The sequence below is a fragment of the Epinephelus moara genome, chromosome 9 (assembly GCF_006386435.1).
Source record: "Epinephelus moara isolate mb chromosome 9, YSFRI_EMoa_1.0, whole genome shotgun sequence".
NCBI lineage: Eukaryota > Metazoa > Chordata > Actinopteri > Perciformes > Serranidae > Epinephelus > Epinephelus moara.
Window position 1 is genome coordinate 30,565,954 of NC_065514.1, and position 20,013 is coordinate 30,585,966.

General features: G+C 39.6%; 1 protein-coding gene across 1 annotated transcript in view; it reads left to right on the forward strand.

Moving 5' to 3' along the window:
• The window catches only part of LOC126395706 (netrin receptor UNC5D-like), a 231,406-nt gene that overhangs the window by 175,085 nt on the left and 36,308 nt on the right, over positions 1-20,013 (forward strand). The window contains exons 5-6 of the mRNA XM_050053364.1: positions 16,466-16,640; positions 17,690-17,857. Of these exons, the coding sequence (XP_049909321.1) occupies positions 16,466-16,640; positions 17,690-17,857 (343 nt within the window). The remainder of the gene's footprint in view (positions 1-16,465; positions 16,641-17,689; positions 17,858-20,013) is intronic.

Consider the following 20,013-nt stretch of genomic DNA (forward strand, 5'->3'; position numbering starts at 1 on the left):
AGCCTGCCGTTTCCATTTTAATTTTTACTATGAATATGAAATGAGGCTCTTGCGGACAGTCCTGTTGAGTGGTGTGTGTTGTGCTGCGCTCTGATGTTGTGCGCCTTCATGTGAAGGCTCAGCAGGCAGATGTGTCAATATCAAAGCCTGTGTGCCCAAGCATCTGAAGCTTTGCATTTACTTAAAGGCACAGTCCACGATCCATACGTAAACAAAGTGACAGCCCTACCAGCACATTTCAAAGCACAGGACTAGAACCCTGCTACTTCTCCCAAATTGACTGACAGGTCTTTTCATCCACTGACTCATAAGTTATGAATCTTTTATGGTGCTAATAGTAAAAGCTTTGTTTACAGTCCGTGATGTTTGTACACAGCAGCAAAACAGACATGTTTATATTCTTAAATATGATCAGCTGAAAATGATTGATGTTTCATCTATAAGATAAACCTTTTAATTACATTCAGCGCAGCCTGATTGATTAGGGCAGTGATCCTTTTTCCTGAGTTTGGCTCTCTTCCAGCACATTGGCTTATGAAACAATGATGAGGTTAAAGAGCTGACTTGCACTTTAAAACCTCAATAACTGATTACAGGGGAAAGTCTACATCACGTTTTCCTGCCATTAATCATAAATTCACACATGGAATAGGTGTATTTCCGCTACTGTAAAAGTAACATACATTTTGTGTCTTACTTTGTTTCAAATAGTTTACACTGCAGAATCTATAGCGAGGAAAAATGTGATGCTACAAAGTAAGATGTTTCCATTTTTAGTTATTTGTATTCTGACAAAATGACTGAAAAAGGTTTAAGAAACAAACCACAGGGTCATGTCAGACTAACACACTTAAAGGTTGACTGTCCAACTGAGTATGCAAAAATTGAACAAGCACAAATAAGCCTGCCATGCATACCTGGCAGGTCATTACTGCCAGTGGTGTAGTGGAAGGTATACCCACCTCTTTGTTTCACTGTTTAGAGTATCAGCCAAAAAACCACTGGGATATGGAAAATACTTTGGGAACAAGGTGACAAGCTCATGACAGATTTATTTATATGATCATCTGATCCAGATATGCTACTGCATGTGTTTACATTATGTAGCTGACACTGTTACATGCTCATGTCAGGGAAACATTAGGGATGGGAATCACCAGAGGATCCATGATACGATATTATCATGATATTTTGGTCATGATACAGTGTTATTGCAATTTTAAAATATGTTGTGATATAGTGAGTATTATGATAAAATATGATCAAAGTCCCCAAAGGAAAACTTTGTCAACATCTGTTTTATCTAAAACATTTTCAGTCTGTTCATCACACTTCAGCCATTTTTGCAGCAGCAGCAAAATGTATCGAGTGGACTGAAAACGCAATTGATTACATGATTCTAGTAGTTTAATTTGTATTCATCATACTAATAATTTATATAATAAAAAATTGATATTTGGCACTTTGTGACGATACAATATTGCCACACAAAAATATCGCGATACTATGCTGTATCAATTTTTTTCTCCACCCCTAGGAAACCCCTGGGTAGAAAGTGTTGCGATTCTCACTTACAGTCATTCCCTGGCTGCAATGATGGTGCAGTGACAGCAAGATGCGGAAGACTTGAACGATGACCCGTCAGAGCAGAGTGGGATATTTTGGAATGATGGATTAAAAACACAGGCACTAAAATGGAGCGTCCTCAGACAGAGTGTGAATACAGGTGTTCCAGCACAGACAGTATGAGGAAAATAATGTGTTTTTTTGAAGATTAAACATGTTCTAGTAGAAACCGTAGTTAGAAGTAGGAGCCTAAAAATGAGAATATTAGGTCCTCTTTTAATTCAAGCTGAAAGTCAACACTTGTTAGTAAACATGTACCTAAAGGATATAGCCCACACATGTCCTCCAGCTGGCTGTTTGTTCTGTATTTTCATGTTAATAAAACGTTGATTGCAAGACAAAAGTAGATAAGGGCTTTAAGACTCCTTAAAGATGACCATGCACTCCTTCCACAGCACACATAGCGCACGTAAAACTGGGTTTGTTCCTTCTGTGTGTGTGTGTGTGTTGGTGTGTGTGTGGTGTGATGAATGATTCAGCTCTCACAAATGGAGCATCGGTGTACCACGAGTCTCCCCCATGCATTGTGGTCATCAAATAGGCAACGGCTCATGCATTCATTAATGTGACTCTGGCTAACAAAGAGAATGGTAATAGTAAATAATGCAGGGACAAATCCAGCTCCCTCCAGTATGACTTGCTCCGGGAAAAAAATACTTGCATCAAGAGTTGGGGATGTGACTGTACTTCTGGTTTCATGACTTAAGGCATTGCTGAGAGGTTAAAGCCTTTTTTTGTAACCAGCGCTGTGAAATTTGGCTCAGAGAGAAGCTGTAGCTCAGCTACAGTTTGAGTTTAAGGAATTGAGGTCATGGTGCAGTGTGTTCTGTTGAACCCTATGTGTATTCCAAGGCATATTTATTTTGGTCATGACATTCATTTGAATGTTTCATATTCCTGCAATTTGTAACGGATCCTGATGGAAATTAATACTTTAACAGTTGCAGTAATTGCTGAGTTGACCTGATGCAAATGAAATGACTTCCAACTTTGCATGCTGTTTTAAGACATAAACGCTGTACAGCCGACTTTACAGCTTGAAATCCCCTTATGTCGCCGCTCTCTTCGTGTTCTCAGAGGCAACACTAACAGCAAGAGAGAGGGAAGAACTTTATCCGCATCTCGCTGTAACTAAGCCACCCGGGAGTTTACTGGGCTGCTGTGTAGGATGTTAATGAAAATCAGAGAATGCCATATTATCTGTCCCAGCAGTGATAGAGGCAATAATCTGTGCACGCTGTAAGTCCGACCACAGAGAATGTATCATCGTAAAACAGCTTAAGTCCGCTTCAGTTTATTGGTGACAAGAGTCAAGATGGCCAAATCTTTTCACTTGGCTCCACTTTTTATAGACAGGGAGCAGTTTAGAATACAGATTATATGCACTGTGATGTTGAAGTTATTACATTATTGGTTCTGTTTAGGGCATGATAATCACATAATCATTTTTATTAAAGCCAAACTGAAATTAAAATCCCCTTTTGCTAAGAAGTCAATATATACTGGATGTGCTCAGTGTTAGTTTTTGGACTTGTGTACTTATTTGGTCAGAATGTAATCGCCAAACAGAAGCCAGAGCCCTGAGGTCACAGGACGACCTGCTGCTGTATTGACACAGTGGTTGTTGTTCATCACAACAACTGGACGCATGAAAGACCACTGTGGGATATGTGGGAGCTGCCTTAGCGGATGCTGAAATAACAAACAAAGAAGTAGCACCCAGTGCAGCGGTAGGCAGCCTGCAGCTCTGGAGCCACAGAGCTGCAGGCTGCCTACCGCATCATTGTTGTAGGCCTAAAGAAATTCTTACATTCTCTAGTTGTAAAAATGTGTAGCCTACAGAATTAAAAACATTTTGTCAACTACGTCTACGGCCTGGCACCTTTACCTCTAAACGTTGCTCGGGTTATGTGTAAATGAACCTCAGTAGTGTTGGCTAGTCTTGAATCTCCCTATCAAGGCTAGCTACTGACTCCAAATCCAAAAACTTAAAAGTCTCAAAAGAAAATGGCGACATTAATAAAGGGTGGACAGAAACTCTGACTAAATGTTTATAAATAGCCCACTGCTGACGAGCCACCTTGTGCTAAAACATATGAATGCTCCATTTAGACCTATTAGTAATGTTGATAGGCTATTTTATACGCAATACTATTTGTTACCATCATAAGACTCACATGTTTTGTGGCTCCAGACCGTTTTTGTTTTGTTTTTGGTCAAAAATGGCTCTTTTGATTGTAAAGGTTGCTGACCCCTGACCTAGTGGGAATCAGTTCTAATGTTAGCAAGTCAGGCTACATTCAGCATGGAAGCTAATTAGTCATGCTGAGTTTTCTAGGTTCCACTTTCTAAGAGGAATATGTACTCATCAGTATGATGGGTCCTTCCAAATGTTGAATGTTTTATAGGGTAGGGCTGTCCCAAATACTTGTGTTGTTTATGTAATTTCTCAAAGCTTCTGTGTTTTATGCATGTTTGTATTCCCAAGGTTCAGTTGAACAAGGCCCTATCTGTGCATTTTTTGCGACATTGTAACAGATTGTGACATTTTTTCTTACTGTGAATGCATTTCTCATATGAGCAAAAATGCTCATAATAGCCTAATATGCTCTGAATCTGAGACAACACCTGAAAAAGCACTGTGCAGTCCACAAACAGCATACCTTCAATAACTTTAAGATTTGAAATTTATGTTTATAATTACTAAGATCTAGTTTTTCTGTTCCACACGTTAGATGCAACACTGGAGGTGTGTCTCCAGAGCCTTTCAGAGCCAACAAACTCATATCGATACTAACAGCTTGACAGCAGTTAAACCCGTTAATAACCATTAGATAACATTAGCTGTGTGATACTAACAGTTGGCCCCGTCACTGTGTGACAGTGACATAAGATTTTACCCATTTTAAATAGTGTTTTTTTTTTTTAAAGACAATATGTGGCAGTCAATGTTAATATCATGGCATGATATAAATGAAAAAAAATATTCAAATCCCAAAACTGAAAACTGAATACCTACTAGTATAGGGACAGGTGTCAGATCACTAACAGTGGGGGGAAAAATCTGGTATCACCGTCACAACTGCTGTCTTGGGAAACGCCCACTCAGAGGCCTAAAGCTTAGATACAGTTTTCAAAAATATGTCAAAAAACAGTTTTGTACTCTATTGTAAAATGTGAACTATGCAGAGGAGTTATAGTAATGTGTTCTTTACTTTCCTACACCAAACATTATGGGGAATTTCAAGTTCAGTTTGACTTGAAAACAAAGTCTACTGAAATCACAATCCCTGGAGGTTAAGAATCATGGCTGTAATGATGACAGCATAATTAATGTAGCTCAAAGAAAACAATTAGAGCACCATCAGGGAACATGACTGTCACAGAAAATTACACTTTTTTATTTACTACTCAAGATTTTATAGCTTTACAAAACGACACTACACATCTCAAGCTTAGATGTCATTATGGAATGTTATTAAAAAAATATAATACTGATGACTGATTAAGCTCAGTTGCTGAAAGCTCAACCAATCAGTATAGGGGCCGTTTGAAATTTCCAAACACATAAAAACACATTTAAAATACATGTAGGTGTTGTAAATATTAACTGAAGCATGACTCTGGAACAACATGGCCTATTTTTAGGCCTCAAATTTATTAAATAAGCGTTTTAGGAGGTATTTGTCACAACCAGGAAAGTGATTATTTTATCCAGTCTGACTGTTGGAGAGAACCGTCAAACATCTATTATACAGCCTACTTAAAATGACATCCAAGCAAATAGCTGTTGAGCCTTGCCAGCTCTGAACAAGTGAAGTGAAAACTGTGGCTGCTGTTGTGAGGGTAAAAGTTTACTGGTGGAGAGGAAAAAAAAAGGTCTCCAATAACTTTAGAAAAAAACTGTTTTACAATCATTAGCCTCACATTAACCGCCCAAGTATTCTATACCAAGTGTAATTAATCATCAAGCCTCTCATCCAAAGTCATTTGAAGTACTTAAAATGTAATTATTCAGTGATGAACATAACATTTCCAGAGACGGTGCGGAGATAAACCAAGGACACAACAAGGGTTTAGCCACCCCCGCCTCTAGAATATGCTGCTGTCAGATTTGGAGGGCTCATTTGTTTAATGTGATTTCATGAAAGTCATTGTTGCATTGAGAAAAGGCCATACATGACTGAGGGAAGGCGGAGAGGGTGCAGGAATGAGGGAAGTGAGAGGAGGAAGGGCGCTTGTTAATGAAACTCAACCTTAATTGAATCAGATGGAACAAAACCTACTGCAATGCTTTGTAATCGTCTTCATGTCACTTTCACTTCCCATTGAAACAATTGTAAATGTAGGTCATTACATTTGCTTTCAGAATAATTGAGTGTCTAGGCCTGATGCAGGGAGGATCTGGAATGACTTGAACTGGACATACTTTTTTGGGGTGTCAAGTTTAAGATGATACCTATCTGCACTCACACACAGATTGCTCCGGGCCTTTGGCTCTCTCATCTCACCCTCTTCAAACAGCTTGAAGCTATCAGAAAAATGATACTCTGCTGCATGCTTCATGGAGCCCCTGCTGACCATTTGATGCTACTTTCAATATATATAATGAGTTTATTTCATTTGCTCTCTCTCCTCCAGCTGGAAGTGATCTGTTACTAAATAAGATGAAAGTTACAAGGAAAACTTTCAGAGGGACACAGTGTGGATCAGTTTTCATTAGCTTCGGTTTAAATTAGCTGCTGTTTAATGGTCAACACGGTGACCTTGACACCGCGTAGCCCTGCCACCAGCAGACTGCCGTAAGGCTCAGCCGGCTGGGTTAGGTGTGGTGTAGTTCAACACTGGTTGCTGCTATCTAAGTGGAACAAATTTGCCAATTAAGCAAATCCGTTTCCTGTCCTCCCCAGGCACTGGCTTATCAGGCTCATTTGAGTCTGTCCTGTCCCTGCCTTCTCATCAGCATGTGCATCTCTCTATCGCTTTACCCCAAAGGGGAGACTCTAGGACTGACACAGAATGCAAATCGCACTCTGGGTTTGTACGCTTCCTACAGTGAACACTGGAAAACACTAAAGGAGGGCCAGAGTGAGAGGGATAAATCAAAGTAAAAACATGAGACAGAAAAACCAACCAGCACAAGACGATTATTTTAATTTACTTTAGCGTAAGAATTCCCTGAGATAAGGGCCCTGGCAAAAGAACACTCGCCACCAAAGAGAATTCACATATATTCCACTCCTACGATCACAGAAAGACTAAAGGAACAATTATGTGGTCAGTTACACTGAAGAAGACAGCAACTGTGGCTGCTACACATTTCCTTTTCTGTTTATTTGACTTCACTTTTACAAATGCCTTTATAGTTTTGGTGGTAGTGGTGGAACGCAACTAAATAAATGCGCTCAATCACCATACTACAGTACATTTTATGTTACTTTATGCTTCTACTCCACTACATTGCAAAAGGATATATAACACTTTCAACAACATTTACTTAGCAGCTTTAGATACATGTTACTTTGCAGATTCAGATTATTAATGGTAAAAGGTACATGGACCTGCAGTTGTTCAGTGCCTTTCTAATCTCCTGACTACTCAAAGTGCTTTTACAATACATGTCACATTCACCCATACAAGGTGCCATCTGCTACTCAGTTTAAACCAACTTTGGAGCAGTTTGGGGTTTAGTATCTGCCCAAGGATACTTCGACATGCAGACTGGAGAAGCTGCGGATCGAATCGCTGATTTTCTGGTTAGTGGACAACCCACTCTAGCTCCTGCCACAGCTGCCCACCTTTTTTTAACAAAAAAGGATATTTATTAATTTATACATTAATTATATTTGGTCACTTTTAGTTTAAGCCAGCTGATCCAAATCCTCCAGCTCCACATTCAACCTCACACACCAGCTGAGCAACTCTGTCACCCTTTTTCACACCAAATGTGTCCTTGCTGTAGTTGAGTAGCACAACTCCCACATCTCCCCTATAGTCTTCATCTACAACCCCAGCACCAACGCCAATGAAGTGTCTTGCTGCCAGTCCAGATCTTGGTGCAACTCTCCCATGGCAGCCATGCAGAACTGCTATCTGGGACGTCTGTCTTCTGAATGGTCTTATCCATAGGACCAATGGTGTAATCATATGCATTGTAGAGATCATACACCACTGCTTTAGTCGAGCCTTTGGTACGTGTTGTGGCATGCTCAGAAAGTTTGAGGACAGGTCTGTCTTCTACAGGCTTTAACTCTGTCCTTGCTCTGTTTGATTGCATATGCATCTGTAACTTCTAGGGCAGGCATGTTGCCAACGGTTTTACAGTTAAAGACCGAGTGCACTAAACAATTTATAAGGACTAAAGGCTAAATATTTGCCAACCAGACTATTGCAAGGTTAAAATCCCATCAAGCTTCCGCTCCAGTTTCTTGGTGGTCCAGCTTTTTAAAGATGAATTTCCTGCATTGGAAGTTGTGCCAGATAAGAACCTCCTCAACTGTGTAGTACAAAATATAAATCAGCGAATGAATGATGATGTTTTGAAATAATTGAAGCTACCCATAAATACATACAGAACATAAAATTAGGCCAGACTTTTCCAGCTGCAACATTAGCCATGATTGCACATTAATGCATCAATAGTCATTAGCTACTAATACGATAAATCTATTATTTTGAGATGTGCCAGTCTGCATAATGAGTACTTTTATTTTTGGTATTTGAAGTGTATATTGATGTTAATACTTTTGTACATCTAATTAAGTAAGATTTTGAATGCAGGAATTTAATTTGTAACAGTATTTCCACACTGTGGTATTGCTACTTTCAATTTAGTGAAAGATCTGAGTGCTGCTTCTAACTCTGTTCCTGATTAGGGGGGTTTGTGTGAGCTTCTCGCTTCTTTAAACACATTTTCACACTATTTCCCATTCATTCATGAATTTCAAATCAAAACTAGTATTTTTCCATTTACTTAAGTGTCTTAAATGTGTTATCAGAACCAAAACACAGGTCAAAACCCTTCATCCATTTGTTAATACATACAGTGCAGCCAGTTGTGGGACAGAGAGCGTCACAAACACGTTGCATCTTAAACACTTCAACAGTATTGCAGAGAGGTGACTGAGTGATCCTTAGTGAAGGGCAGATCCATATCACAGTAATCGATACTTCAACACTCAGACCTGGCTCAGTTGTTATCGATACCAACTAAAAAGGATTGATTAGAAAGTTGCTGTCTTTTTAAGTGCGGTTGCAAGGTTCTGGCAGACATAAAATGCACTGAAATAGTGCATGTTTGTGCAACTGAACAGACTCTGGTGACACAAGAATCCCAGAAGTCCACACCACAGTCATCCCCCTTTAGTCTGTTTTTGTAAACATTGCAGTTAGTCATTGATTTTGAGTAGATCTGTGAAATGGCTTGTTTGTATTATTTCTTATTACATTGATTTAAGCAACCTTTTTTCCTTAGTGGAAACTTAATATTTAGATATGCTGGTAATTGGTACATTTATTTTATAATACAGTAAAAGCACAGTGGCTTTATGTGACTTTTATTATTACATTTACATTATCATGTCAGAATTGTTTTCGGAAATTAGTGTGAATTGTCAGCTGCTCATAATGATATTGCATGGTTCACTTTTACATTTGATTTGTAAACATTATCCTGCCTTTTAATGATCTCAGCACAAATCAGCTAACAAAGTATTATTTTTCACTCACTATTGTAAATCTATGAACTCAAAATTAGTAGTGTTGGCTGTGATTTGTATAAAAAATCACAGGTGGAAGATATTCTACTAAAATAAACCGTGTTTTCACTCTGCAATTCTGTCTCGATTTATGGCACAAAGGAAGAGCGTTTTTGTGCATATGAAAGAGAGTCATGCCGGTGCCACTGCACAGTTCCATTTGTAGTTAACAGAGAATAGTAAACCTTTTGTTTTTGCTGCATTTAGCTGAACTTTCAGTGCCCTTTGTATCGTGCTTCACAGCTGTATCGCTCTCAGAACAGCCTAATTAAGCCTTAAAGTAGGAGATAATATCTCCTACATAGGAGATAACATCCCATGCATGGGAGATAATACCTTGTATGTAGGAGTTAAACTTGAATTTTGGCCAACACTGCCTGCCGAAAAGATGCTTTGCACTTTGCCTCTAAGGGCTTCCGTACTTAATCCATAATGATACATTAGTAGATTATATTTTCTATTAATAATCACATCTACAAAGAATCAAGCAACTAAAGCTCCTACATAAATGTATAGGAGTAAAATGTACAGTTTTTCTGTCTGAGATGTAATGGAGTAGATGTATATAGTATCATAAAGTAGAAGTACTCAATCAAACCACTTCAAAATGTCCTTAAAAACAGAGTAAATGTACTGACAGATGGAGAGGTAGAGTGGCATGTCAGAGGGCTCTGCAATGTGTTCCAGTCACTTTGCAGTTGGTTGCCATAATGGTGAGCAAATGTCACATCCTTTTTTGGCAAATGGTGAAGTAATGATGATGATAATATAATGTAATGATAAATGACCAGTTCACTTTGTAGGTGAGAGGTACTTTCTGGTGTAAATCGGTGATGATACTGACCCCATTAAGCAGAGTGGGTACCATGACATGACTGATCTACAATAAGTACAGTTTATTTGTCTTTATCATGAAGACAATTGTGTTTCCAGTATCAGTTACATCCATTCATAAATGGCAGGCCACAGCAATCTCTGGCCTCATGTTAGCCCAACTATGACAGTATTTTGCCGTCTGATAGTAAACAACCTAAAAAGTTTTGATTGTTAGCCATGAGCTTATCGTCAAGTGTTACATTGGCATAATCTGCATCAGATGCCGCCGACAGGGATTGTCAATATAGGATCAGGGCTTGAGCCAAGGTTTAGAGAGAGATACAAAACAGCAAGAGAGGAGGCAGGCTTGTCACAGATGCCACTTTAGTAGAAGCCTAGTGTTTATACTGTACCTGGAGAATGAAGCTTTGATTGTGTTCCTTTACTGCAATTTGTAATGTGTGTAACATTATCAGCAGGGGCTGGACAACCCTGCACCTACAGTACCAACATTATATAGGGTTATCGTGCAACATGTGTGCAGGTGTGTACCCTGCACACAAATAGGTCTATCAGTAACACAAAAATGAATACACACCAATGACATCGCACTGTCTCTATGGAAAATTGTAAATGGGAAAATAACACTTCTCTGCATTGCTTTAATAACTTATTAATGATGCAAAATAGACAATAGAAGTTTACTTGCTACATCAGCATAGAAATAAGATTTGTCATTGAAAGAAATATTTATAATGTAATACAGTGTAGCACATCTCTGTATTTCTTGCTTTAGGCAATGCATTTAGTTTTACTCAGTGTTTCCTGAGGTGACATTATTATCCACTAACTGTTGAAATATATTTAATTTAATGGTTAAATCTTGGTACCTGTCAAGTTCAATTTTGGCACTGCTCTATAAACATGCGTCCCATCTGAATACGCGTCAGGAGAGAACAAAGGGTTGAGGGTTAATTTTCAATTCAGTGAATTCCCCCGCATTATATTTCTCCATCACACTTGTTTATAGCCACCTGCTTCCTCCAGGAAAATAGTTTTAGTTTGTATTTTTTTGTCCTGAAATTAATGTGTATTTTCAAGTAATTTTCAGGTCATTTGAACATAATATGCTGACTAGAGATAGCAATTTGTGCTTGAATTGATATACAGTGTTTGTAGTTGCACAACTGACCTTATAACACTGAACTTGAATAATTATAAAAGTTCCTCTTATCTAGTAGCTGGTGACCAGGAGCTGCATCCTCTTTAAATGAATGTGACCTTTTCTCATATCTTAACAGCACATAAAGTTGCTGTGATTTAAAGGAACTCTATGCAATATTCAGAGCATTCATAAAGCAGCAATCCAGTGTTTGCTCTGTAAAAATATAGTGGAGTAATGGTGTTCTGAGCAGAGAATGGAGTCTTCTGTGTGTGTTGCAATATCAGCTTCTCTGTTGTGGTAGGCGGTCCAGTTGCTCATGCATGTTAGTGCATGTGAGTTCAGTGTGTGTATCTACTGGCTAGCCGCTCTGCACTGCACTCATATCATGGTTAATGCTAATATCGGGATGCCGTCATTACAGAGGTGTAACGCCAACCCTCAGCCTATTTGGTGGGTTTTCTACGCCACAGTGTTAAGTTTCTGTGAAGTGCAGTAAAATTTGATTGATGCAACTAACACACATAGAACACACATAAAACATGGCTTAACAGCAACAAAATTAAACCACAGTATAACTCACATGTTTCACTGATAAACCAGTTGACTCAAGAAGACAGGGTTTTCCTGCATAAACGTCATGCTAACATCATTAGCATTACCCTATGACATTTCCAATTGCATAAATTAGCCTAGCAGCTAGCAGACTTTTTCTCTACTCATATGAATCTGTGAAATGGCATACAAGACTTAAAATCCTATTTTGCAGGGGCTTCATTTTCTTCACAATTTATTGTTTCTTATCTGTGAAATGAAAGTAAATAAAAGCTTTGTTTCCACTGAGGGAAATGGTTTTTACTTTACTAAAATAAACAGGACATCTGTGTCTTTGCAACGTGTAGTTACATTTCTGGTAGTCTCTATATACAGACTCTACATTCAGTGAATGTAGAGTCTGTAGGCAAACCCCAGAGATCTTGCCTCCGGAAGAAGAGCGGAAGAGCCCTGGTTTCCGGTTGTATGCTGTTTGTTGTCCGCGTGATATTGACCAATCACATTTGAGCCGGCTGCAGTTGTTGCCAGGTTAAACGGTCTGTGCGGTGAACTAACGAGGCGGAACATAATTGGCATCACTGCAAACTCTGAATCCATCGCAATGGTTCAGCATATTTACTTATATATAAACGGAAACGGAAATATGCCTTCTCCGCACAAATCAAACCGGAATGCCAAAAAATCGGGGGTCTGCCCCCAGAGGCTGTATCGCCGTCTGCCGGAAGTCAGACGCCGAATACAGCGGATGGGTTTCGAGAATGCATTTCTGGGGAGGTACACGTCAGGCTATGGAGTAGGATACACATCTATGCAGAGCCTACATCGTAGGTACATCATTGATTCAAGGCAGAAGTATTAACCCAGCTGTTAGCTCTGTCAGTACTGTTGCCGTTGTTAGCACTGTTCACATTGTTAGCGTCATTCGCTATTAGCTGCTAGTCAAGCACCTCTAGCTGAGAGCCCTGTGCAGACAACCTCTGAATATTAGATATGTTATGAATATCATATAGATCTCCTTTAAAATAGTCTGCATGGAATCTGCTGCTTGTACAACACCAGATAACCTGTTGTTAACTTAGAAAAATGAGCTGTTAATAATACAACAGCATCTAAAGGCTTCATGTCTCACATTGTCAGTCATTTCCTGGTGTCACATTTTCCTTGTCTGTTTTTTCCCCTGCCATGTACCAACTTTCTCTCGTAGTTTCAGATCCTGCCACTCTCACCTGCCCTGCAGTAACCCCTGTGTTCCAGGCTTTTCCAATCATATGTGATTCCCCACCTGCACACCTGTTCCCACTTACCCAGCAGCCCAGTAGCATATATACTGTTCCACTTCTATTCATTCCCCACCACATCATCTATTGTGCTTCTGCTTTAGTGTTCCAGCCTTTTTCTCGGGCTGCTTGGTTTTGACTTTCGCCATTTTTTGACCTCCAGTAAACTTTTTATTTTACCAGCCTGGTCTCAAGAGTCGTGCTTTTAGGGTCAAACCTGTTTTTAAAGAGCCTTTACATCGTCTCACGCTGACATCAGAGATGCCTTTTAGGGAGAATCTTTTCGAATACTGCAGACAACACACAGACTGTGTATAATGTGACCCTGGTAAAAAAAAATTAAAAAAAAGCAACAGTGCTCACCTCTGTCATCCTTTTGTGAAAGAGGCTGCGGTATTTGCAGAAGGGGTGATAAACCACAAACCTCCCACTTGTCAAGGTTAATTCCCCAGCTCCCAGATACCAGACAGGGCGGCAGTGAATTAGAGAAGGCAAACTTTGTACAATTAGAGGACGAACTGTGTACCATACTTTACTCTATATTTGTAAGACTAGAAGACCTCTCTAAATAGATAAGGGCATGTGTCAGTGCATGAAGCAAAATACAAGAACATAATGTGACTGCATAAATAATCCTTTAAAATGCATAAAAGCAAAATAATAATTGCTATGATTAAACCACAACATAAGTGTGAATTTTGTGATTGAAATAGAAATTTTGCACTTTTTTCCCACCCTGGCAGAGACAGGCTGCCTCCATAATTGAGTAGATTAATGGTGGCAGCTGTGGAGAATGTAATACAGCACTGACGGCAACATAGGGGTTGATTAGACATTGGAGGTGTGAAATAGCGAAAGGCAAAAAACTATAAAGACCTAGACGGATAGAATGACCGAAGCAGCCCACCAGTGTGGTTGCTTGGTTTGTCTTGAAAGCTCCGGAGCCAAATGATGAAAAGAGTGAAATTAAAGGCACATGATGAAAGACTTCTATGGCCATCAAAAGGAGAAAAAAACGTTTGCGACAACATGACTCCTGATTTATTGATTTCCCAGCTCAATTTTTTCATCCAGGGTGCTTCGAAAGAGCAAAGCAATCTATGAGTTTGTTGGCTGTTATTATATTCCCTTGGCAAATGGACACTCTCCACAAACACACACACACATACGCACGCAAACACACTGGAGTGCAACCCAGTGCACAAACACATGGAGCTCCCAGTGGGGCGGAGTTTTTAATCCTCAAATACACTGCCATAAATCAAACCCCACTCCCTCATGCCCCAGCTCGTCTCTCTCAATGAAAAGCTCAAGCCAGTGGCACATTAATAGCAATTTACAGGGCCAGCCATGCAAGGAGAGGAGCATCAACATAGCGTCCTTTATTTTGTAATTCCTTATTACTTTCACTCACTACACGGATGCTGAATTGGTAAAGAGAAGAGGATGAGACCTACCTACTTACTCCCTCTGAATGGATGTCATTCATGTTATACCTTTACCAGGAACCCTCAATCTTGTAATCAGAATTATCTTCTATCAGAGAAATGGCACATTTAAAATATATAAATGTATTTCAAAACACATTCTTTGGTACTGTCTTGCTCTACATTGACTTTGTATTGCATGAAGGTGCCTCCTTGTCACTTCTAGTCTGCTAGCAGGAAAATACCTAAAAGCTGCTGTGTGCTGGGGTGCACTACCAACAGGGTAACACACCCAGAACTGAGTTTTAATGCTGCCAAACCAAAAACCTGAGCCTTGAAGAAGACAGAAGTGCATTGGGCCGGGGTTGCCAACTATCACACTTCTGGCTTGTGACACACATTCACCTTTAGCACCTAATAATTCTCCCCTTTTAGCGGTTAATTGTCACTTAAGAAGACAGCAGTGTTGTAATTTTCTGTCATCTTTTTTATCGTCAGTGAACAAAGCGAAGGCAAGATGAGACCAATCTGAGAGGGTTAACGGGGAGATATGTGGAAACAATCAATACTGTCACAATGTTTTGTTTTTTTCTAATACAAAGAAAGCAATAACTTAATTTCTCCCCTAAAAGGTTTTTAGGGAAGTCAGGTACTTTCTTCCTGGGTGACAAATGAGTGTATTGCAGTTACTGTACTCTTTAGATTGTGCCCCAAACACATCGAATGAACTGCACAGTAATATTGATCTGACCCAACATCCTCTTTCAGAAGTCACATTACACAACATTATGTGTGGCTCCAAAAAACACTAAAACAGTAAATGACTCATTCATTTTACTATATGTGAAAATCAAAACTCTGTGTGCAAATGCACTTTCTTAAACCGGACAGACAGACAGACAGACAGCAGATGATATAGAAGTGAACAGTGCAGGCACTACACTGCATTAACTGTATGTGTGAGTGAAGGAAAACCCATTTAATGATCCATTAAACTAATATCAACGTACAGTTTTTTCAAGTTAAACTAACTAACTAAAGCTGTCAAATTAAGTAGAACAGTAAGAAACACAATATGTGCCTAAAGTTGCGTAAAATGGAAATGATCATGTAAAGTACAAGTACCTTAAAAATGCACTTCAGTAGGCCTACAGTATACTTGAGTCGATGTACTTAGTTATATTGCACTGTTAACATGAATACATTTAAATGTTTCTCCAATTATAGCAGTTGTTAAATATTCTGTTTCTACTCAGTAGTTATACAAATTACTAACTAATTTTCTGTACATCACAATTCACAGTTAATTGGACAGTAAACAGTTTGAGGTACAATTTTTTAATTTTTAAACAATTAAGGACGTGCACTTTGAATGAAAATAATTTGCCAGATGCATAAAGCATCAAAATAGATCTTGTTTATCCAAAAAAAAAAAAATTCCGACAGGGAGTGCAGGCTAAGCTGCATATTTTTTTACACCCTGATGGTAAATTGAGTCCACATACAGTATGTGTACATGATTAAATGTACGGGTAAGTAGGCACATGGCATCATAATCTCACTCTAACCAAGTACCCAAAGTCAGCAGCCCTGCAGGATATAACTTCATAAACCTGAGGCTAGTTTCCTTGATTAATATTTAATAAATCACAGTTATGGCTGGACAAACTGTCGAGGTTTTTGCTAACTAAGTTATGCAAGGCCTAGTTTTGATCTTGGTAGGTTTAATGATGATCTTTCCCAGTGATTTGATCAAATTGTTGTAAATATGAAAGTATGTCATACAGTGTTCATGTCTACATTAAAGCCTGTTAGTTACTCATGCATATACTCTGCTGTTTTCAGGTTGAATGGCTGAAAAATGAAGAACTTCTGAACTCTGATGGCGCCGTTGATACAAGAGGTGACCACAATCTGATCATCTCAGAAGCCCGTCTCTCTGATTCCGGAAACTATACCTGTGTTGCCAGCAACATTGTGGCAAAAAGACGCAGTGCCACAGCCACTGTTGTAGTCTATGGTAAGAACTTCAGATTTATATTTTCTTATTTGTCTAAAGTTAGATCTCAGCTAAAAAGACTTGACTGTCGAATCCTTTAGATTTGCAGTACAGATGATCAAAACAATGTCAAACAGCTTTCCTGTCTGTATCAAAATATCAATTTTCACTACAAAAGTAGGCTGTCAAATTGGCACCTCAAGCAAATTCCCCAAAGTCATTAATATAAAAAGCACTGCTCAACCGCAGCGTGTGGTCTTTTTTTCCACACAAGAGTCTATTGAGCAGGTAATGGGCAAGTGATCCCTCAAGTGTAAAAACAAGAAGACACAGGCACAATATTTACAAGAACTCAATTATTGATGGTGGAAAGGCAATGACGTGGGCTGTCACAACTCCCCGGCTTTTATCTGCCGGTGCTGAACACCTTGCGCGGAACGCTTTGTATAGCTGCAGGCCAGCAGACAGTGTTTCCAGCATTTTTATAGCCCTGTAGAGAGCTCTGCGGAGACAAAGGAGAATAAGTGAAATTATAATGTCATACGAGCACCACCTCCTTTCACACCAGAGGAATACCTTGTTAATTGGAGTGTTTCTGTGCTCACTTTACTGACCTTTCCTCCTGTTATTTTTATGTTTTTAGGGGAGGACACTTAGCTGCAGTAGGATTTGATCTAATTCTTTCTGACAGCCCGTTGTTGAGGCCCATCAATCATTAATTTTCTTAATGCTAATGAAGTCTAGACAGGCTTACTACTCCCAATAGCGTCTGACAGATGTACAGTGGTTGAATACTAGTATTTCTTCCTGTCGTATGACAGCAAATGAGCTGATTAGTCAATCATCCTGCAATATTTTAGGCAACAACTCAAAGAAGGAAGAAGACAGAGGGGAAGTCACCATTGATCATCTTTGTAAAGACACCTCAGTCACTTTTCCTGATAAGACGTTCATTGTCACTTTTGAGTGAACCCCTGTTTTTCATGACAGAAACTATAATAGAAAGTAGGCCAGCTTCCATTCTTGCAGTATCTGTTGATCACTTTCCTTTCATCCTTTGGCACCCTCAGTGAATGGAGGCTGGTCGTCGTGGACAGACTGGTCTCCCTGTAATGTACGCTGTGGTCGCGGTGTGCAGAAACGTTCTCGCACTTGCACAAATCCAGCTCCTCTCAATGGGGGAGCCTTCTGTGAGGGCATGTCGGTACAGAAGAGCACCTGCAACACACTGTGCCCAGGTGAGCACAAGGACACATTCTTCGTGCTGTCAGTGTTTGTGCATATGCTAAAAAACTTGCTCTTCCACTATTATAAAAGTCTTTGCACTAAAACTTGCATGTTACAGTTATTTATCACTTATTGCACATCTGTTTTGTGCATGTGTTTACATACATACATGTATGCATAATACATAACCCTGTATCTGCCTTGTACATTAAATAGGCAGGATGTTCTCATGCATTTCATGTATGTATACCTACGAAAAATAATGTGCTGATGGGTGTAAAGAAGGAAGTAAAGAGCGAAAGTCCACATAAGTAAATAAGTTGTTGGATGGGTCTAAGAAACACAGGACTTTCCCAAAGGTGACTGGTGTTCAGGACTGTGTGAAACCAAATGAATTTTGAGTGACTTTCTGGAACATTGTCACCATGTATCTTCCCTAAACCTAACCAATGTAATTTTATGTGAACTATCTGACTTTACATCAAGTACATAACATTTTTTTACTGGGAGTTACATGCTGGGACTATTTCTTGACGGGACACAGTGACTTTCTGCAGTCTTGTCATCACCATTTCTGTGGCTGACCAGGATATAATGTGGTTCACGACCCCACATAAAACCACAAATTGTTGTTTTTACACTTCAACCTTTGTACAGATTTAACAAACAAGATGTACCATATTAACCAAAAGGGCACTCAAAGAGCTCTGACCTTAGTGAAGACAGAATTCCCTATCTCACAATGTTGAGGATGTGATATACAACATTTAGCACATTAATGTAGTAGAAAACTGTTATTATCTATGTCCCCATTGGGTAGCTAATCGCCACAGCTCTGCACTGCACACCACCGCGTGATCAAACCCCACCGCCAACTAGGGTTTTATTACTGCAGAGCGACACAGACACGCCACCACACGAGTGTAAATGCTTGCAATGTTGTAGGCCAACAGCGTAGGCTCTGTGTAGAGCAGAATTCCGCCTTAAGGCCCAACCTTCACTGTGCCCCCACCAGGTTACCCTGGTGACAGTGAGCTAACCTTCACTAACACTGTTGATCACACACCTCCATGTTTGCTTGTGACATCCAAGGTGAGAGCCGTGTGCAATCCTGGCCCAGACTATGAATGTTGTACACTGCAAAAAAATTAAAAAAAAATGTGTGTCTGCCCCATGATTTAGATCTGCTTTGATATTTAATTTATTTGGTCTATGCTGCACTTTTTCAAATTAGTAGTTGTTTTTCTGTAATCCTGCTAACAAACTGACAAACAAATGCTGAATACATGATTTTCTCAGTGTAGGTAATAAGTGAGATTTAGGGTTGCTGGTAAGCAGCTTTTGTCTACCTTTGGACAGAGCCAGGCTAGCATTTCCCCCTGCTTTTAGTCTTCATGCTAAGTTAAGTTAACCATCTGCTGGCACCAGTTTGATATTTAACCGACTAACACTTGGCAAGAAAGCAAATAAGTGTTCAAAGAACTGAAGACACTCCGTGCACAGCCGTGCCTCTCTCCTGGGTGCCAGCCGGTGAAGGATAAACCACAGAGAACCAAAAGGAAATCAAAGTTCCAGTGCCAACAGGATACTCAGGTTAACACCTGTTTTATTGACAGGTTACTTTGCAAACAAAACCCTTTTTCGTGTTTAAAGGGCCAGTGTGTAATATTTGGCATGGTTTATTGTCAATCTGAATCTGAATCTGAATATTCTACCCATTAATATGTTTATATAAGTGTGTAATCGCTATAAAAAATCGTTTGGTTTTCGTAGCCTTATAATTATGCTTTTATTTATATATATATATATATAGCAAGGGCCTTGCTTTAGAGAGGTCGCCATCTTGCGCCGCCATGTATGTACGGCAGCCCGAGCGGACAATCCAGCCAGCCAGAGAACGCGTTTCGCGTGTATAAATGAACCCACGAAGACAGTGGAAGGAAGGAAGAAGGAGGGGGAAACAGCAGAGGGTGTTAGTAGTTCGTCGATAGAGAGTAGTGAAAAGTTTTTTTAGTTATAAAGTTTGCGAATGGACCACACTTACCACGCAACAGGAGAGAATGAACCCGAACCGTCATCTGCGAGGAAAAGAAGACGCAACTTCACTCCTTGTGATGCACTCTCTGCGGCGCTTTTCCTCCTGATGATATATCTCCCCAACGATGGT